At 27.5% G+C, this 15,322-nt stretch overlaps 1 protein-coding gene across 1 annotated transcript; it reads right to left on the bottom strand.

The window, feature by feature from the left end:
- Positions 1-1,105: 1,105 nt before the first annotated feature.
- On the bottom strand, positions 1,106-8,832 carry LOC112684128 (probable ATP-dependent RNA helicase DDX55 homolog). The gene is made up of 11 exons (XM_025555458.1): positions 8,647-8,832; positions 8,461-8,571; positions 8,079-8,357; positions 7,811-8,019; positions 7,563-7,742; positions 7,394-7,485; positions 5,761-5,966; positions 5,523-5,697; positions 5,096-5,222; positions 4,704-5,001; positions 1,106-1,212 (listed from the first exon to the last, which is right to left on the bottom strand). The coding sequence occupies exons 1-11, from the start codon at positions 8,749-8,751 to the stop codon at positions 1,171-1,173; spliced, it is 1,824 nt and encodes a 607-aa protein (XP_025411243.1). The 5' UTR covers positions 8,752-8,832; the 3' UTR covers positions 1,106-1,170.
- Between the last annotated feature and the right edge of the window lie 6,490 nt (positions 8,833-15,322).

The following is a 15,322-nucleotide window of genomic DNA, read 5'->3' as shown; positions in this document are numbered from 1 at the left end:
TGTATATTTGTATCAAATTGTTCAATTTAATAACAAATAGTCAAAAAGGGTGACTAAAATTGAAGTCAAGAGTTTTCATTAAATGTAACTAATTTCCAACGTCTTAGGTTAAATATAATGCATAGATCATGATATAAAAAAATTATATCATAGAATAGATCACAAAATTATTTGGCTGAACATTAATTGATAATATAGTTTTTAGGATATTTATGTAAAAAGTATTATGTACACAAATTATTGACACAATTGAAAATATGTTGAAGGAAGTATGTTTGAGATTTGCGCCTCTTTTCACATATCAATATGTTGTTAATTTTACTTATTTAAAAATTGTATAAACACCAAACTACAGAAATTAATTTTAAATAATTTGTATATTGAATATATTTACTTTATAAAACTCCATAATTTTATACCCTAATGTTTTTCTAGTACAGTAATACTAATCTACTATAAAAATTATGATAGGTTCAGTTAGTGTTAAACAGAAGGAAATTAAAATAAATTAATTTATATAAATTAATAATAATTTAAATAAATAAATAAATTTAAAATAAACTTCATTTAGATGTACATTTAATTCATTTTTAAGATTAATACTAGGACTAATAAAATTTAAAAATGACTAAAATACCTAGTTTTAATTTAAATATAACTACAAATGTATTTATATTATTACAATAGACATTTTAGCCATACTTTATACTGTAACTATATAGTCCTATAGTTAAAAAATGATTCTTTAAAATTAGTTACCTACACACCCTTTGATTTAAATATGAGTATTTATCATTCTTTTATTCAAGTTGATTATTTCCCAATGTTTATTGGCACTTGATAGTCATATAAGTTATAGTTAGTAAAACAGTACATAGTTTATATAGAAATAAGTAAAAACGAGCAAGTTATTTGATCAAAAATTAAAACATATTTTCTTGTTTATGTACAAACATTCAAAACAAAAAAATATAGTTAGCTACAGTAAAGACAATTAGTTAAGTCTTGAGTCATATATTGTATTGTATAATTTAATTATTTCATTTGGTACTTGGTATTATAAGATTTATAAAATAAGTAACTAAATACCAATATATACCAATGATTTATTTATAATAAATAACAGTTTTATTGACAGTCATATTATAAAATATAACAGTAGTTTAAATTTTATACTTCTCCAAATTCCATATCAAATTGTTCTTTAGATATCTGAAACAAACATTAATGTTTTTAATTTATTAGTAACTTACAGTAAAATTATGCATAAATAATTGATGGCCACATATTTTTAATTAATTATATAATATACACAAGGAATATTATATTTATTACAATCAAAATTTATTTTAATTTATTATTTATCATTTCTGTTAGTACAACTCATATGCTAATATACTTATTTATTTATGAGTTTATGACCTTTTAAACCGTGATTTATAAGTTAATTTCAACATTCAAAATTTGTTAACTTGCCAATTGGCATTCATTTTTCTATTTCAAACATATAAATAGATCATTTTCTGTTAAAAATGTTCTGTAAATTATTACAAAAGATTATTAATACAAATAAATGGAAAAAAAAAAAAATTTTTTCTTGTAAATAGTTATACGTATAATTTACATAATTTGGTAGATAGAATAACCAACATGACTGAAAAAAAGTACTTATATTTTTTTTTTTATTTATTTCGAAAAAAATATATACAATCTGTTATTTAAAACAATAAGTAAATTTGATAAAATAATATATAACAATAACATGATTAATATGAGGAGGAAATTGTTCGTTAACACCTCAGAATACTTTGTTTTTATTATTTTTTTTTTTATTTTATTGCATATTAATTTTTATATAATTAATAAAGTAAATCTCTTGACCAATTCCTTTTTAGCCGACGTTTAACATTACCAGGGAGAGATATGGATGACATATTTTGGATGAGAGAATTTGGGTGACTTATTAATTTGGTGTGGAAACGTTTGTAATGTATTTTTGCAAGTTCCTTGACGGTGGGTATTTTTAGATCTTTGTGAAGAGATTCATTTGTGATGAACCACGGGGCTCCAGTTATGATTCTATGACTAATAGACTGAAAAGCTTGGATGGGTCATATATTAGAGGATTTTGCGGGACCCCAAATTTGTATGCCATATGACCAGTCTGGTCTAAGTAGATGGAGATGTGTGTTTGCCTGCTTGCGCTTGAACTTGGTATGTTGTACCCATGTGAGGCACTTATCTAGAATGATTCCTAAGTATTTGGTTGAGGGTTGGATTGGAATTGGTTAATTGTTAATTTGAAGTTGTGTGCAGCTATATGGTCTTTTTCAGATGTTAAAATCGCGGTATTGTCGATAAATGTAGGTAGTAGGGATTTTCTAGAGGTTGGCATATCGGCTGTCTATATGTTATAAAGTATAGGTGAGAGGTTACTGCCTTGGGGGACTCCTGCTATTATTGGTTTCATGTTAGAGTGCGAGTTGGAGTGGCGTACTACGAATGTACTGTTTTCTTAATAAAATTTTAGAATTAAATAATAGGGAGCCGGTAGAAAAAGCTTCAATTTGTAAAGGAGATCTTCGTGCCACACATGATCGAAAGCTTGGGTAATGTCTAAGAATACTCCTGGACAGTATTGTTTGTTTTCGAAGGAAGTGATAATTTTGTCCGTGATAAGGTGAATTTAATGAAGTGAATTGTGGTGAGTACGAAAATTACAACGAAATTACTTATAGTTACTATAGTATATAATACATTTTATATAATTTATAATTGTTATACAGTGTCCCATAAGTCCAGTATCACCCTTAATATCTCCACGGGAAATCAATATATTTAAAAGCTGGTTTTTTTTACAATACTTAGTATGGAAATTCTGGTTGAATGGTATAAAATTCAATTTTTTTTTTAAAAAAAATTCAAAAATTCAAAAAAAAAATAAATGCATTTAAGAATTCTCAATTTTTAAAATAGCAAGTTAGAGCAAGTTGTTTTTGAATAATTATAATAATAGTTGTTACCTAGGGAAACACAAATTTTCTCGATTTAATCAATCTCGATTGGAATGCTGATTTTTTTTATGGCAATTTGTAAATATCTAATTATTAGTGGAGCTTTTAGGAAACATTAAAATTAAAATTTATATAATATTTTTAAACATGATTGTTAATAGAAAAAAAAAATGATTTTATTACATAAAAACGAAAATAATGCATTATATTTTTTTATAAATGTTCGAAGTGACCTCCATTATTTGTAACACAAAGCTGAAGTTTTTGGACCCAAGCATTTTTAACATTTTCTAAAGTCTCGGGTAAAATATTTTGAATATTTTATTAAATTTTGTCACGGAGATCAGGCAATGAATATGACGGATACACAAGATTTTTCAAATAACACCATAAAAAAAAATCCATTAGTGTAAAGTCGGGCGACCTAGGTGGCTAAAGCACTGGATTATTGAAATGTGAAACAGTTAACTTTTTTGTTATAATTATTCAAAAACATAACTTACTCCAACTTGGTCAATTTTTATTCAATTTTAATATATATATATACATATATTTTTAATTGTTTTAAAAAATTCGCTTAAGAAAATGGCTACCTTAAAAATTGTAAATTCTTAAATGCATAAAATTTTTTTTAAAAAAAAAATTGAATTTTATGCCATTCAATCAGAATTTCATACTAAGTATTGTAAAAAAAAAACGACGTTTAAATATATTGATTTCCCATAGAGATATTAAGGGTGATATATTACTTATGGGACATATTGTATGATACAATATCATGGAAATATTTTATACTAATATTTGAATCCAATAATAACTATAAAAGGGAATAGACTAAGTCAGTTATAAAATATAATAAGTTATTTAGAATTGAAATGTAAATATTTCATTATTTTCCAATTAATAATTTAAGATTTATTTGTTATTATAAATAAGGTTTTAATATTTTAACCTAGAGTAAATTTGATAATACTTAGAGACTAGGATAAAATACAAGTAATATATATTTAATTAATTATAATTAAAAAGGTGTCAACTAATACAATTTTTAAGTAGCTACATAGAACTAATTAAAATAAAATAAATTAAAAGTACTAATAAACGATATCATAGAATTTATGAAGCATTCAATATGTATTTTTGTTCACTGTATCGTTGTAGTTAATATTCATTACAAACCTGACCATCCAGTATATAATAAAATTTACAGTGACCTTTTACCATATTATTTAGGTATGTAATGACTTTCTAAAGGTTGTAAGTTATAGGTGATAATAATAAAGCCATAATAATTTTTAAGATAATGAGGGTACTTTAAATTTCAATTAAACCTGTAAATATTGTATCATATTATAATTCTAAAGTAAATGAAAGGCAATATGTTAACAGTAACATGTTATGTTATATTATGTATGTTAACAGTAACATATATAACATAACCAACAACCAATCACATCCGCTATTAAGCAATTACTAAAACATAACAGTAATAAACTAATACTAATATTTACACACAGTTATACGGTTTTCACATCTTTTGTAATTATTTAAAAAAAAACATTTAATATGTTACATGTTAAAAATATATCTCTATGTCAGCAAAATATTATTTTTATAAAACTCAATGTTTTATCTCCAATAATTATAGATTTATATAAATTATGTTTTATAAGAATAATTAAAATTTACCTTTTTGGATTTTAATTTTTTCATTAAAGCAATATCTTTAGCTAAATCATTCAATTCTGCTTCACTAAAAGTTTGTTCTCGTTTCTTTTTTTCCTTGGCTTTTCCTTCTAATTCCATTTGTTTACGAAGTTCTTTTTTCTTTTTACGTTTTTCTCTTTTTTCAAGTTTTTTCTGTTTTGCATCAGCCCATGCAACTGTTTGTTTTAATCCTTTCTTATTTTTAATTTGTCCTGGCCAAATTCCAGTTTCTAAGTAATTTTTTAATTTTTTCTGGCGTGATTCTTCTCTTTCATTATTTCTAAATTAAAGTAATTACAAAATACACAATAATTCAAATACTAATTAATTTGTTTTTTTAATTAACTCTAAATAGATAACATAAAACAACTTACTGGTATTTAATAGAATTGAAATCAATTTCAACTGGAATAAAATTATTTATAACTTTATTTTTTAATTCTGGCATCTTTGGAAGTCGTAATAGACCAAAACTAGTTGCAAGTTTACCAAATTCCAAATCTATAGACAAAAATGTATACATAAATATTATAAATATAGTATAATAGTAAACTAAATAAATGAAAATAATTGCATAAGTCATATTATGTATAAACTATGCTTTATCTAGAATAAAACAACAATATACATTTTCATAAATACAGTATTTCATGATAACTCATACATTGTTTAAAAAGAAAATCAGAACCATAAAAATTGAAAAACTAGGCATTGATAAAGTCAAATTGCATAGAAAAATTAGGAATTTTGATCATTATTTTAGTCTCAGTGGATCATTAGTAAAATAAATGCATTACATACCTTTTATACGTAATAATAAATGACATTCATGTTTTGAATATGCTTGAATATAAGATACAAATGCTTTGTTAGCTTTATCAAATACTGTTCTATCTTTGAGTTGACACTTTCTAACTTTTGCTACAACTTGATCTAAATTGTTAATCTCTAATTCAGGTATCAATTCTAAAATTACCTGATAAAATTGATATACATGATATTCTTAAACAAAATGAAAAAATGTAAATGTATATTTTACCTTCTGATTTGAATAAATAAAATGTACATAGGCATCTTCATTTGGCATCAAAATAACTAATGATGATCCATTTTTACCAACTCGAGCTGTTCGACCAGCACGATGTACAAAAGAAGAAGCGTTACTAGGGGGGTCATATTGAATTACCCAATTTACTTCAGGTATATCAACACCACGAGCCATTACATCAGTACATAGCAAAATACCTAAAACAATATGAATTATTTAAAAATATGTTTATTTAAGAATATGAAAAAAACTATTTAAGTTCACATTTAAAAAAAACATAATATTATTACTGCAATAATTTAAAAGAGATCAAAGATTGTTTATATTATATAATTATTATGAATGATTTATATTGTTAATTTTACACATACAAATAAATAAATCATAAAATTATTTGAATCAATTAATTTAAGTCAGGGTAGTTCAACCCGTAGCTCGTGGACCAAATGTGACCCTTGAAACTTTTTTTAGGTCCCTTCTATAAGAGACTCCCTTCCAGCGGGCGCGCCATTATTTAAAACAAGAGTAGTCGCGCGTTGTACATTTTACAACAGTGCTAATATTTTGAGATAATCGTACATATTATATCTAATAATATAAAAAATAAAATAAAAATGTATATATTACATAGTGATATAAAACAATATTAACAATTTTTTGTTTTTATTACCACCACAAAAATAAAAATTACTAAATAATAACTCAGGTACACAGAACGACGCGTTTTGTGTTTTACGTGGGTATACGGAATGGCGCGTGTTGTGTTTTGCGACAATACTATCAATACTTCGTCGATTCTCTGTAATAAAGTGAACTGAAACACTTAAAAATAGTCTAAAACGTAGAAAATAACATTTCGGAGGAATACCCATGTCCCCCGACAAGATAAAAATTGAATATAAGTTGAATAAGCAAATAGATATAAAACTGTTGTATTATTTACAACAGCGCGCCCGCTGGAAGGTTAAAAAAGTCACAATTTTATTAAAACAAAATAATTTTATGTTCGTATACTTTTTATGTTTTGTACATAAAACTACGTAAATGTTTTTGTCTACATGTTTTGTAGGTAGGTATATATACAATGAGTAACATCCAAAACCATGATTGAATTCAGCTCACTATGTAAATATGTAAGTATTGTGTTAGTGAATCAAAATTCATGTGGTGGAAGATCATAGAAGTTAATTATCGTGCCACCTAATAATCATTATTAGGTGGAAATTATCGACTGTGTGCTTAACTGTATAATAAAACTATTATTTTTTTATTTTTTTGGCAGCCCCTCCCTCCCTGTAATCGTATATAAGTGTGAATTAGCTCACCAACTTAAAAAGATTGGATCATCTTGATCTAAGTTACAATAAATAATCTGTTAAACATATATAACCAAACAAAGTTTACTAATTGAATTAAAATACTTATTTTATAAAAACATACATTATATATTAAAATAAAGAAATAAAACAAACAATACTTTGTTAAAAAAAAATTAATTTTATTGACAGTTCTAATTGTTTGATGTTTTCCATAGTTTGTAACATACCATTTCAGAATAATATTATATGTTTTATTTTACAAGAATAAAACAATATAATTAAATTAAAATAATATTTATAATTACCTTTCTCTGCTTTATAAAATAGTTCAAATATTTTGTAACGTTTATTATTCATTTTTCCATGTAAACTGAATAAATTAATTTCAGGAATCAAACTGCAATATATAACAATTACATATGGTTACAATTTTATAATAAATAATATTGGGACAAAAATGGTTAGAATATGTACTTTTTTAAGATAATTGAAAAGTATTCAACACAGGCACATGTTGATAAAAATAACATATACTTTGAATTTAAACCATTTTTTTTTAAAAATGTCACTAAAAATGCTAATTTTTTATCAGCTTCACATATAGTATAATAATTTTGTAAGGCTAAAGGTGTAGATATAGATTCAACTTGATTGCTAAAAATAAAAATATTAATATACATTTATTTTAATTAATGTAAGACAGTTATTACAAATTAAAATACCTTTTTGGGTTCAAACAATGTTTTTCCTTGACTATGACCATAATAGGATTTCTGAGTCCAGCTTTAACTAACAATGCTACTTGTTTAGTTTGAGTAGCTGAAAATAATCCAGTTCTCCTTTGTGTAGGTAAATATTGTAAAACAGTATTTATAGATTTTTCGAAACCTAATTCTAATAATTTATCAGCTTCATCTAATATCAACATTTCCTATAAAAAGTTAAAAATTATTCAATAATTCTAAAGAAATTTTAAGTGTTCATACATACTAATGATTTTAATGATTTATGCAGATGAAAATTTGGTATTTTCCTGGTTAACAAATCTTCCAATCGCCCAGGAGTAGCTACTATAATATTTGCACCATTTTTATTAAATGTTTTAACATCAGTTTCAATTGGATTACCACCCAAAGTTAACATTTGTGTTATGCCTTCAATATTATTCAAAAATTCAGACAAAACATGACTAGTTTGAGTAGCTAATTCTCGAGTTGGAGATATAATTAGACCTCCTACTTCATGTTTTTTTAAAGGATCACTACGTTTCTAAATAATAATTTAGTAGGTATATACTAATAGTTTTATAAGTACTTGGTATATACAATAATAATATAAAACCTAAAAAAAAAATAAAAGTAGTTCAACTTACTAAAATTAATTCCAACATTGGTACTAGAAAAGCCAATGTTTTCCCACTACCTGTGACAGCTTCTGCAGCAACATCTTTTTTTTTTTCTAAAAAATTCTTTATAGATTCAACCTAAAAAAAAATATAGCTTGATTTATTATTTATTAAAGAAGTATAATTGAACATCTTAATAATTTGTACATTTACCTGTATTGGTGTCATGCATTTAAACTTAAAGTGTTCTTCGATGGTTTTTAATACTGGGTCTGATAGATTTAAAGATTTCCATTCTAAAGATGGAGCTGAAGCCATACTGACAAATATTATAAAAATAAATATTTTATTTTTTTAGTAACGTCATGTATATTTAAAATCGGTGATCACGGCAGTATTATTAATATTAATATAATTACTAACATAAATTTAAATTTATTATATTATAGATACATCACGTGTTATTAAACACATTTTTATCACATTATCATTTTTTCTTATCAGTTGTGTAAATAGTAATGCATGCAAACCTAACTCACACTCCTACGACACGAAATGACTAAACATAAGGGTTGCAAGATTTCAAAATTCAAAATATGGGACTAAAAAAATGTATATTCAAAATACAATGAAACCTCCCTTAACGGACACCTCTTAATAGTGACACCTCCAAATAATGAATGAAATTTTCACGGTACTCATTTTATTTCACATCTTAATACCAGACGAAATTTTAATGACGGAGAGTGTCCAATATTTAGAGGTTTCGTTGTATTACCATGATGATGCTAGACTTTTTAGTTTTTTTAATGAAATTATCATGAATTACTAATTAATAAACTATAGGACAACACTTACTTAATATTTTTACCTCTTTCAACAAATTAATTGTTTTTAAAAATAATAGAAGTTTTCAGTATATTTCTATAGTAATAGATAATAAAAATAAAAATTAAATTAAAAATGTTAACATATTTTATCTAAACAATATTTCAACTGTATAGACATAAGTACCTACTTATCAAAGTATAAAATAGAATAAAAATACAAATAAAAATAAATTTTTAAACTTTTTTAATAAAATAAAAAAAGAACAACCCTGTTTTAGTATTTTATTTTTGGTAATACCTAGCTAATAGAAACAAAATCTTAAATAAATATCATATTCATCTTTATAAAATATGAATATACTTTACTTTGCATAATTTAAACTTACAAAACTAATTGGTTATTAATATTCATGGTGTATTATAATATTTATTAGTAGAATGAATCTCTTTTAATAACGATTGTTTTCCAGGGCCGTCCCGAAGGAGGGTTCTAGGGGGTGTCCCATTTCAATGCAAAATATGTATATGTCAGTTGGCATATTGATACATTAAGTATTTGAGTTGGCACTCGGAAAATTATAATTTTTTTTATACAATTTATAAATAACTAGCTGACCCGACAAACATTTTTTTGTCTTATAAATTATTTCTAGAGAATATTTTGCTGGAAAAAAATAACTAATTTAATATAAGTGTGTGAGAATATGGTATATAAGTGGAAGAGGTATGGAGTATTGTGAAGGGAATATAAAAATGAAAAAACATTAAACATTAATTTTTTTAATAATTTATTAAAATTAATCCTTTAAAATTATATATATCACTAATTATGATAATATTAGTAAAAAACAATATCAATCTCTTAATGCAACAGAGTATACAATATGTTTTGTTATCCAATCTTTCGCCAACACAAACTGGATGGTTCGAGAGCACGCCATATATAATTGTCCATGTGAAAAACATGATGTGCTCAAATCTAAGACACAGACAGACATCTTTTGGTCTTGAGACTTATTGATAGTTATTGCAAATGCTAGTAATATATTTTCACCTCGTAATTTGCCATTTAAAATTATGGTTTCGATAACATTTTTCATTAATTTTTTAATGACTAATCGCGTGCCGTTGCACAACCGTGTAGGTTCAAATTACGAAGCAAAATTACTGGAAATCCAACCTTCAATTGTAAATTATGCGGTGACATGCCTGGTAAATCCAAGGAGTTTAAAAACTCTGTTGGATAATTTACCTAATTAACTAACGTAACCCTAATAGCTACAGTAACATAGCAAACTGTACGAATAAATTTGAATGACACTAAGTTTCCTGATAACAAATTTTGTATCTTGAGATTCAATTCGTTGATGTCCATATTTTTTGCTGTTAAAATTGTTTTTTCTGCCAGCCACTCATGATTTGTGTTTTTTCTGTGTACATTGGGAAATATCTGGTCAATGAGAGCATTTTGCGAATCAATGATTGTGCAGAAATTGATCGGTAATAGTATGCATCCTGTTTCATCTGTAGTAACTCTCCCATATCCGATATCTAACAATTGTTTTGAGAATTTCCACACGCAGCTTTTTTTCATTGAATTGCAAGTATCGTAATCGTCCGCTCTCTATCTTTACGTATATGTCGACCATGAATTGTTGACAAAACTCACGACAACGTAGAATAACGTTGTCCTGATCGCATCTAATTATCAACCGATATGCATAATAATCCTTCGAACTAACATTCTTGTTTGTTTTGGCACCTATTGCTGGATCTTGTTTAATATTTATTCAATACCCGTCATTTAATACCAAAAATAAAATTACGTTTTTAAATAGTTTTTAATAGTTTTTTAATAGTTTTTTAATAATATCATTTAATAATTAATTTTCAATTGCGCAGTTATCGACCGGGTCAAAAATTATTAAATTAAACTACGATGTATTAAACAATAGCACTTAGGAATTTAAAAAATAGATACTAACCTATTCGCAGATCTACCAAATGTAAATACAAAATTCATTAAAATCGGTCAAGCCGTTTCGGAGGAGTATAGTCACAAACACTGTGCCACGAGTTTTTTATAAACAGTGTGATCACGATAAGTGGAAACACTCAATAACTTTCTGTAGGCTTCATATATTTCAATTCTGCTTTTTTGGCTTACTAATAAACATTATTATACACATTTTCAGATAATTAGATTATTTTTGTCACAATTAATTTCGCGCATGCGCACAAAAACTTTTTTTCAATGACATGACATATTTTTTACTACAAATTATTTTTTCTGTATTTTTTTTATAAATTTTACTAGTTGAATTTCTTTTCTAAGTTAAAAATTGGCTGAGTTATAGCAACTTGATTTTATGTTATTTGCACGAGGCCTCCCCTGCATGCACTATTACTTTGTTTATAGCACGATCAATAGCCAACAACACGACAGGCGACCATCGGCATAGTGATCGCACGCCTACTATAAGCATAGCACAAGCACTAACCCGAAACAGCCCTTTTCAGGGCTATACCGACAATGTCCCCCAAGAACAGCTCGAACAGGAAAACTTAGAAAATGCAGAACATATCAGTATCCTTCAGATAAATGTCGAAGACCTATCCATGGCAGTGGCGTATTTAGGGGGGGGCAAGGAGGGCAATTGCCCCGGGCAGTACTTTTTTGGAGGCAACAAATTAACTGGGAGTTTTTTATATATAAACAGATTTAGAATGATTTTAGCGATAAGAAAAATAAAATAAAAATGTTGGTAAGTTTTTTTTTAGGCAAATAAAAAACTTAACTTTCTATTAATATCAACACAGCTATTTTATAAATTTGTCAATTTCAGAATAAGCGCACATGGCGCATGTATTGGTTAGTTGTTTTTGTCGTCAGCAACTGTTTAATAACGAAATACAGTACTACCGCTATCATGATGTTATTAACGTGTTAATTATTGCAGTGACAGTGTGAATCATTAAGGATAACTGATATTATGATAACGAATAACTAACTTTGACGGTTCATTTTATATTATCTTTACGTCTTTCTCTCATGTGTTGTCAAATTTTTATTTATAACTTTTTTTTTTATATATTTTCTCTGTTTGAGAGTAACATTATTTAAAAATTTTATTAAACTGCGTGTTAAAATCTTTACATTGTGTAAAATAGTGTAAGTATAAGTTACTACATTTTAGTCTCTTGCTCTGACAACGATTAAATTGAATTTTCTAATCATCATAGTATCATACCTTTCTGAGATCTGACTATCAGAGTAAGTACGACTGTACGAGTATATCTTTGTAATTATCTAGTCAAATTGCATGGTGTTGAGCAGTGTCATATCTAAATTATGCGAAACTCTTAGCTTGAACTATTTTAATCAGTCCTTTTAATGCCTTTTATATAATTATTATTATTATTAAAATTATAGTACCTAAGGTATAATTTTTATTCGTAGAAAATAGTAAATTATGCATAATATCAAACACTGCTTTAACTTTTTAATGGGTATATCATGCTTAATGCTTATTGCTTTTAATTTAGCTTAATGATTGATGATATTTAGATGGCTAAAAATTGCAAAAAACAACTCAGTGGTGCAGAGAATCGTAAAAGGGCAAAAATTAAAGCAATTAAAAATGCAAATGTTTTGTCAAAAGTTGCCAAACTCGATGCTTATTTTAATATTAATGATTTAGTAGTTAACAGTGTACAAAACACATCAAGTACTAATATTTATTAAACTTATATAAATTATTTTTCATTTTCATTTCATACTAGGTATTTATATTTTGATTTATTTAAAACTAGGTATTGATCAAAAATCCTTTGTTGATGAAAATAGTGATGACATATCAGAAATTGTAAACTGTAGTCCTAGTGCTGAACTGTCTAAATTAAATATTTCTGTTAATAAAGTTGAGAAAGAAAAATTTGAAACAAATTTTAGTTCTTTAAGCTTTAAGTTCTTATTTTATTGGTATGAAAATTGCCAGTATAAAAACCCGAAAGAGAAAGGGCACAAAAAAAATGTGTACCCAGGGCAACAGAATCCTAAATACGCCATTGATCCATGGCCAAACGCACCTACCTAGAAAAAATTCCAAAGAATACAAAGCCGATATACTCTGCCTTCAGGAGACACATATTCCAGAGAGAGCCCTTCCTAACAGATTTAAAATATAAGGATTTCAACTAGGATGTCATGACGACCACCCCAAGTACGGAACAGCAAGTTATATAAACGAGGACATTCCTTCCTTCACCATCATCCCACCGTTAAATATAAATAACACATCGACCATAGGAGTAAAGGTCGGAGACTTAAATATTTACAACATATACAAACCACCCAATACAAGCTGGGCGTACGGGTCCCTTCCAAAGATTTCTAAACCATCACTGATCTTAGGTGATTTCAATAGTCACAACACACTGTGGGGATACGATACAACGAATGAAGCTAGTGAAGCACTTGAAGAGTGGCTTGGATCTCAGGACTTATAACTAATTCAGGATTTAAAAGGACCCAAAACATTTTGGTCGGCGAGTTGGAATACCGGTTATAACCCTGACCTTACCTTTCGACATTGGACAACGATGGTATAACTTATCCGGCTGTAAAGTCTGTAATCGGGGAGTTTCCTAACATTCAGTACAGACCCATTTTAACCAAGTTAGGCTTCACTATCCCATACTACAAATCATTGCAAGCTCCCAGATGGAAAATCCAAAAAGCCAATTGGAGAGGATTTCAAAAATACATAGATGAGATCGTCAATCGAATCCCCAAAGCCCAAAATAACATAAACAGATTTATTGTCCTATTGATCAAAGCAGCAAAGCTGAACATTCCAAGAGGCTACAGCATGGGCTTCCCAAGGGGGGGACATTACGGGGAACTTGCCCCCCCCCTGGAATAATGTTATTTCCACAGAAATATTTTTTAATGTTTTAATTGTAATAATGATACCTACCTAATTGTAATGTTTTAATTCATAATTTTAATAATGACGAAATATAATAATTTAATATAAATAAAATGTATAAAAAAATTTTCATTTATTTTTTAAATTAATTTTGCACCCTCTAGAAAAATGTCTGGGGACGCCCATGGGCTACAGAAAATCATACGTCGCTGGATGGTATGAGGGATCCGAAGAATTTTACGAAAAATATAGACTAAACCAGTCTACCGAAGCGGAAGAACTCTACTAAAGTCCCTAAATGAAGCTAAAAAACGGAGGTGGATGAATACACTGGAATCTCTTGACATGAAGAGAAACAGCAGAGAAGCAAGGAAATGATTATATAGACTAGAAGGAAAGTGTGCCCCACCTTAACCACCGTTAGTTAAACCACAAGCCATAGCCTTAGTCTTGGTAGATAACTCCAGAATAAAAATTGACAAAACACACGCCAAAGGAATCAAGAAAGACCTACAGCATTTAGCCGATAACACCAATAGCTACCGGCCCGTTGTTTTGCTAAGTGTTTTATCAAAATTAATGGTGAAAATTATTCTAAAAAAGATATCCCCCATCATTGAACCTCATATCCCGATTCATCAGGCGGGCTTCCGACCTAATAGATGTTGTTGTGACCAGGTCCTGGCATTAACGTCCCATATCGAGAAAGGCTATAACGACAAATACAAGTCAGGAGCTACCTTATAGACTTTTCGGCAACATACGATACGGTGTGGAAAGATGGCTTACTCTGGAAATTATCAAGTATTATAAAATGCCCACGATTGATTCAATACACTAAAGCCATCCTCGGAAACAGAAATTTTAGAGTACACCTCGCTAACCAGAAAAGCAGAACTCGTATATTAAACAATGATCTTTTCCTAAGGCTCTGTCTTAGCCCTAATTCTTTTCAACATATACACTCATGATATACCAAGTACAGACTCCAAAATGTTCTCATACGCAGATGATATCTGCATAGTAGCGCAGGACGAGAAATTTGAAAATATTGAAGAAACCCTGACATCGAACTTATTAAGATTGGAATATTTCTTCCAAAAATGGAGACTTAGATCAAACCCACAT

The sequence above is a fragment of the Sipha flava genome, unplaced genomic scaffold, assembly GCF_003268045.1.
Source record: "Sipha flava isolate LNK unplaced genomic scaffold, YSA_version1 104_pilon_pilon, whole genome shotgun sequence".
NCBI lineage: Eukaryota > Metazoa > Arthropoda > Insecta > Hemiptera > Aphididae > Sipha > Sipha flava.
The sequence above is the reverse complement of the archived record's forward strand: the minus strand, read 5'-3'. Positions and strand labels throughout refer to the sequence as shown.

What these genes read in the sequence shown, in the direction of transcription:
- LOC112684128 (XM_025555458.1), bottom strand. Translation starts at nt 8,751, where the DNA reads ATGGCTTCAGCTCCATCTTTAGAATGGAAATCTTTAAATCTATCAGAC. An exon ending in CAATGTTGGAATTAATTTTA is followed by an intron (nt 8,358 to 8,460) that starts GTAAGTTGAACT and finishes ATTATTATTTAG; the next exon opens with AAACGTAGTGATCCTTTAAA. An exon ending in ATTTTATAAAGCAGAGAAAG is followed by an intron (nt 5,967 to 7,393) that starts GTAATTATAAAT and finishes ATATTGTTTTAG; the next exon opens with GTATTTTGCTATGTACTGAT.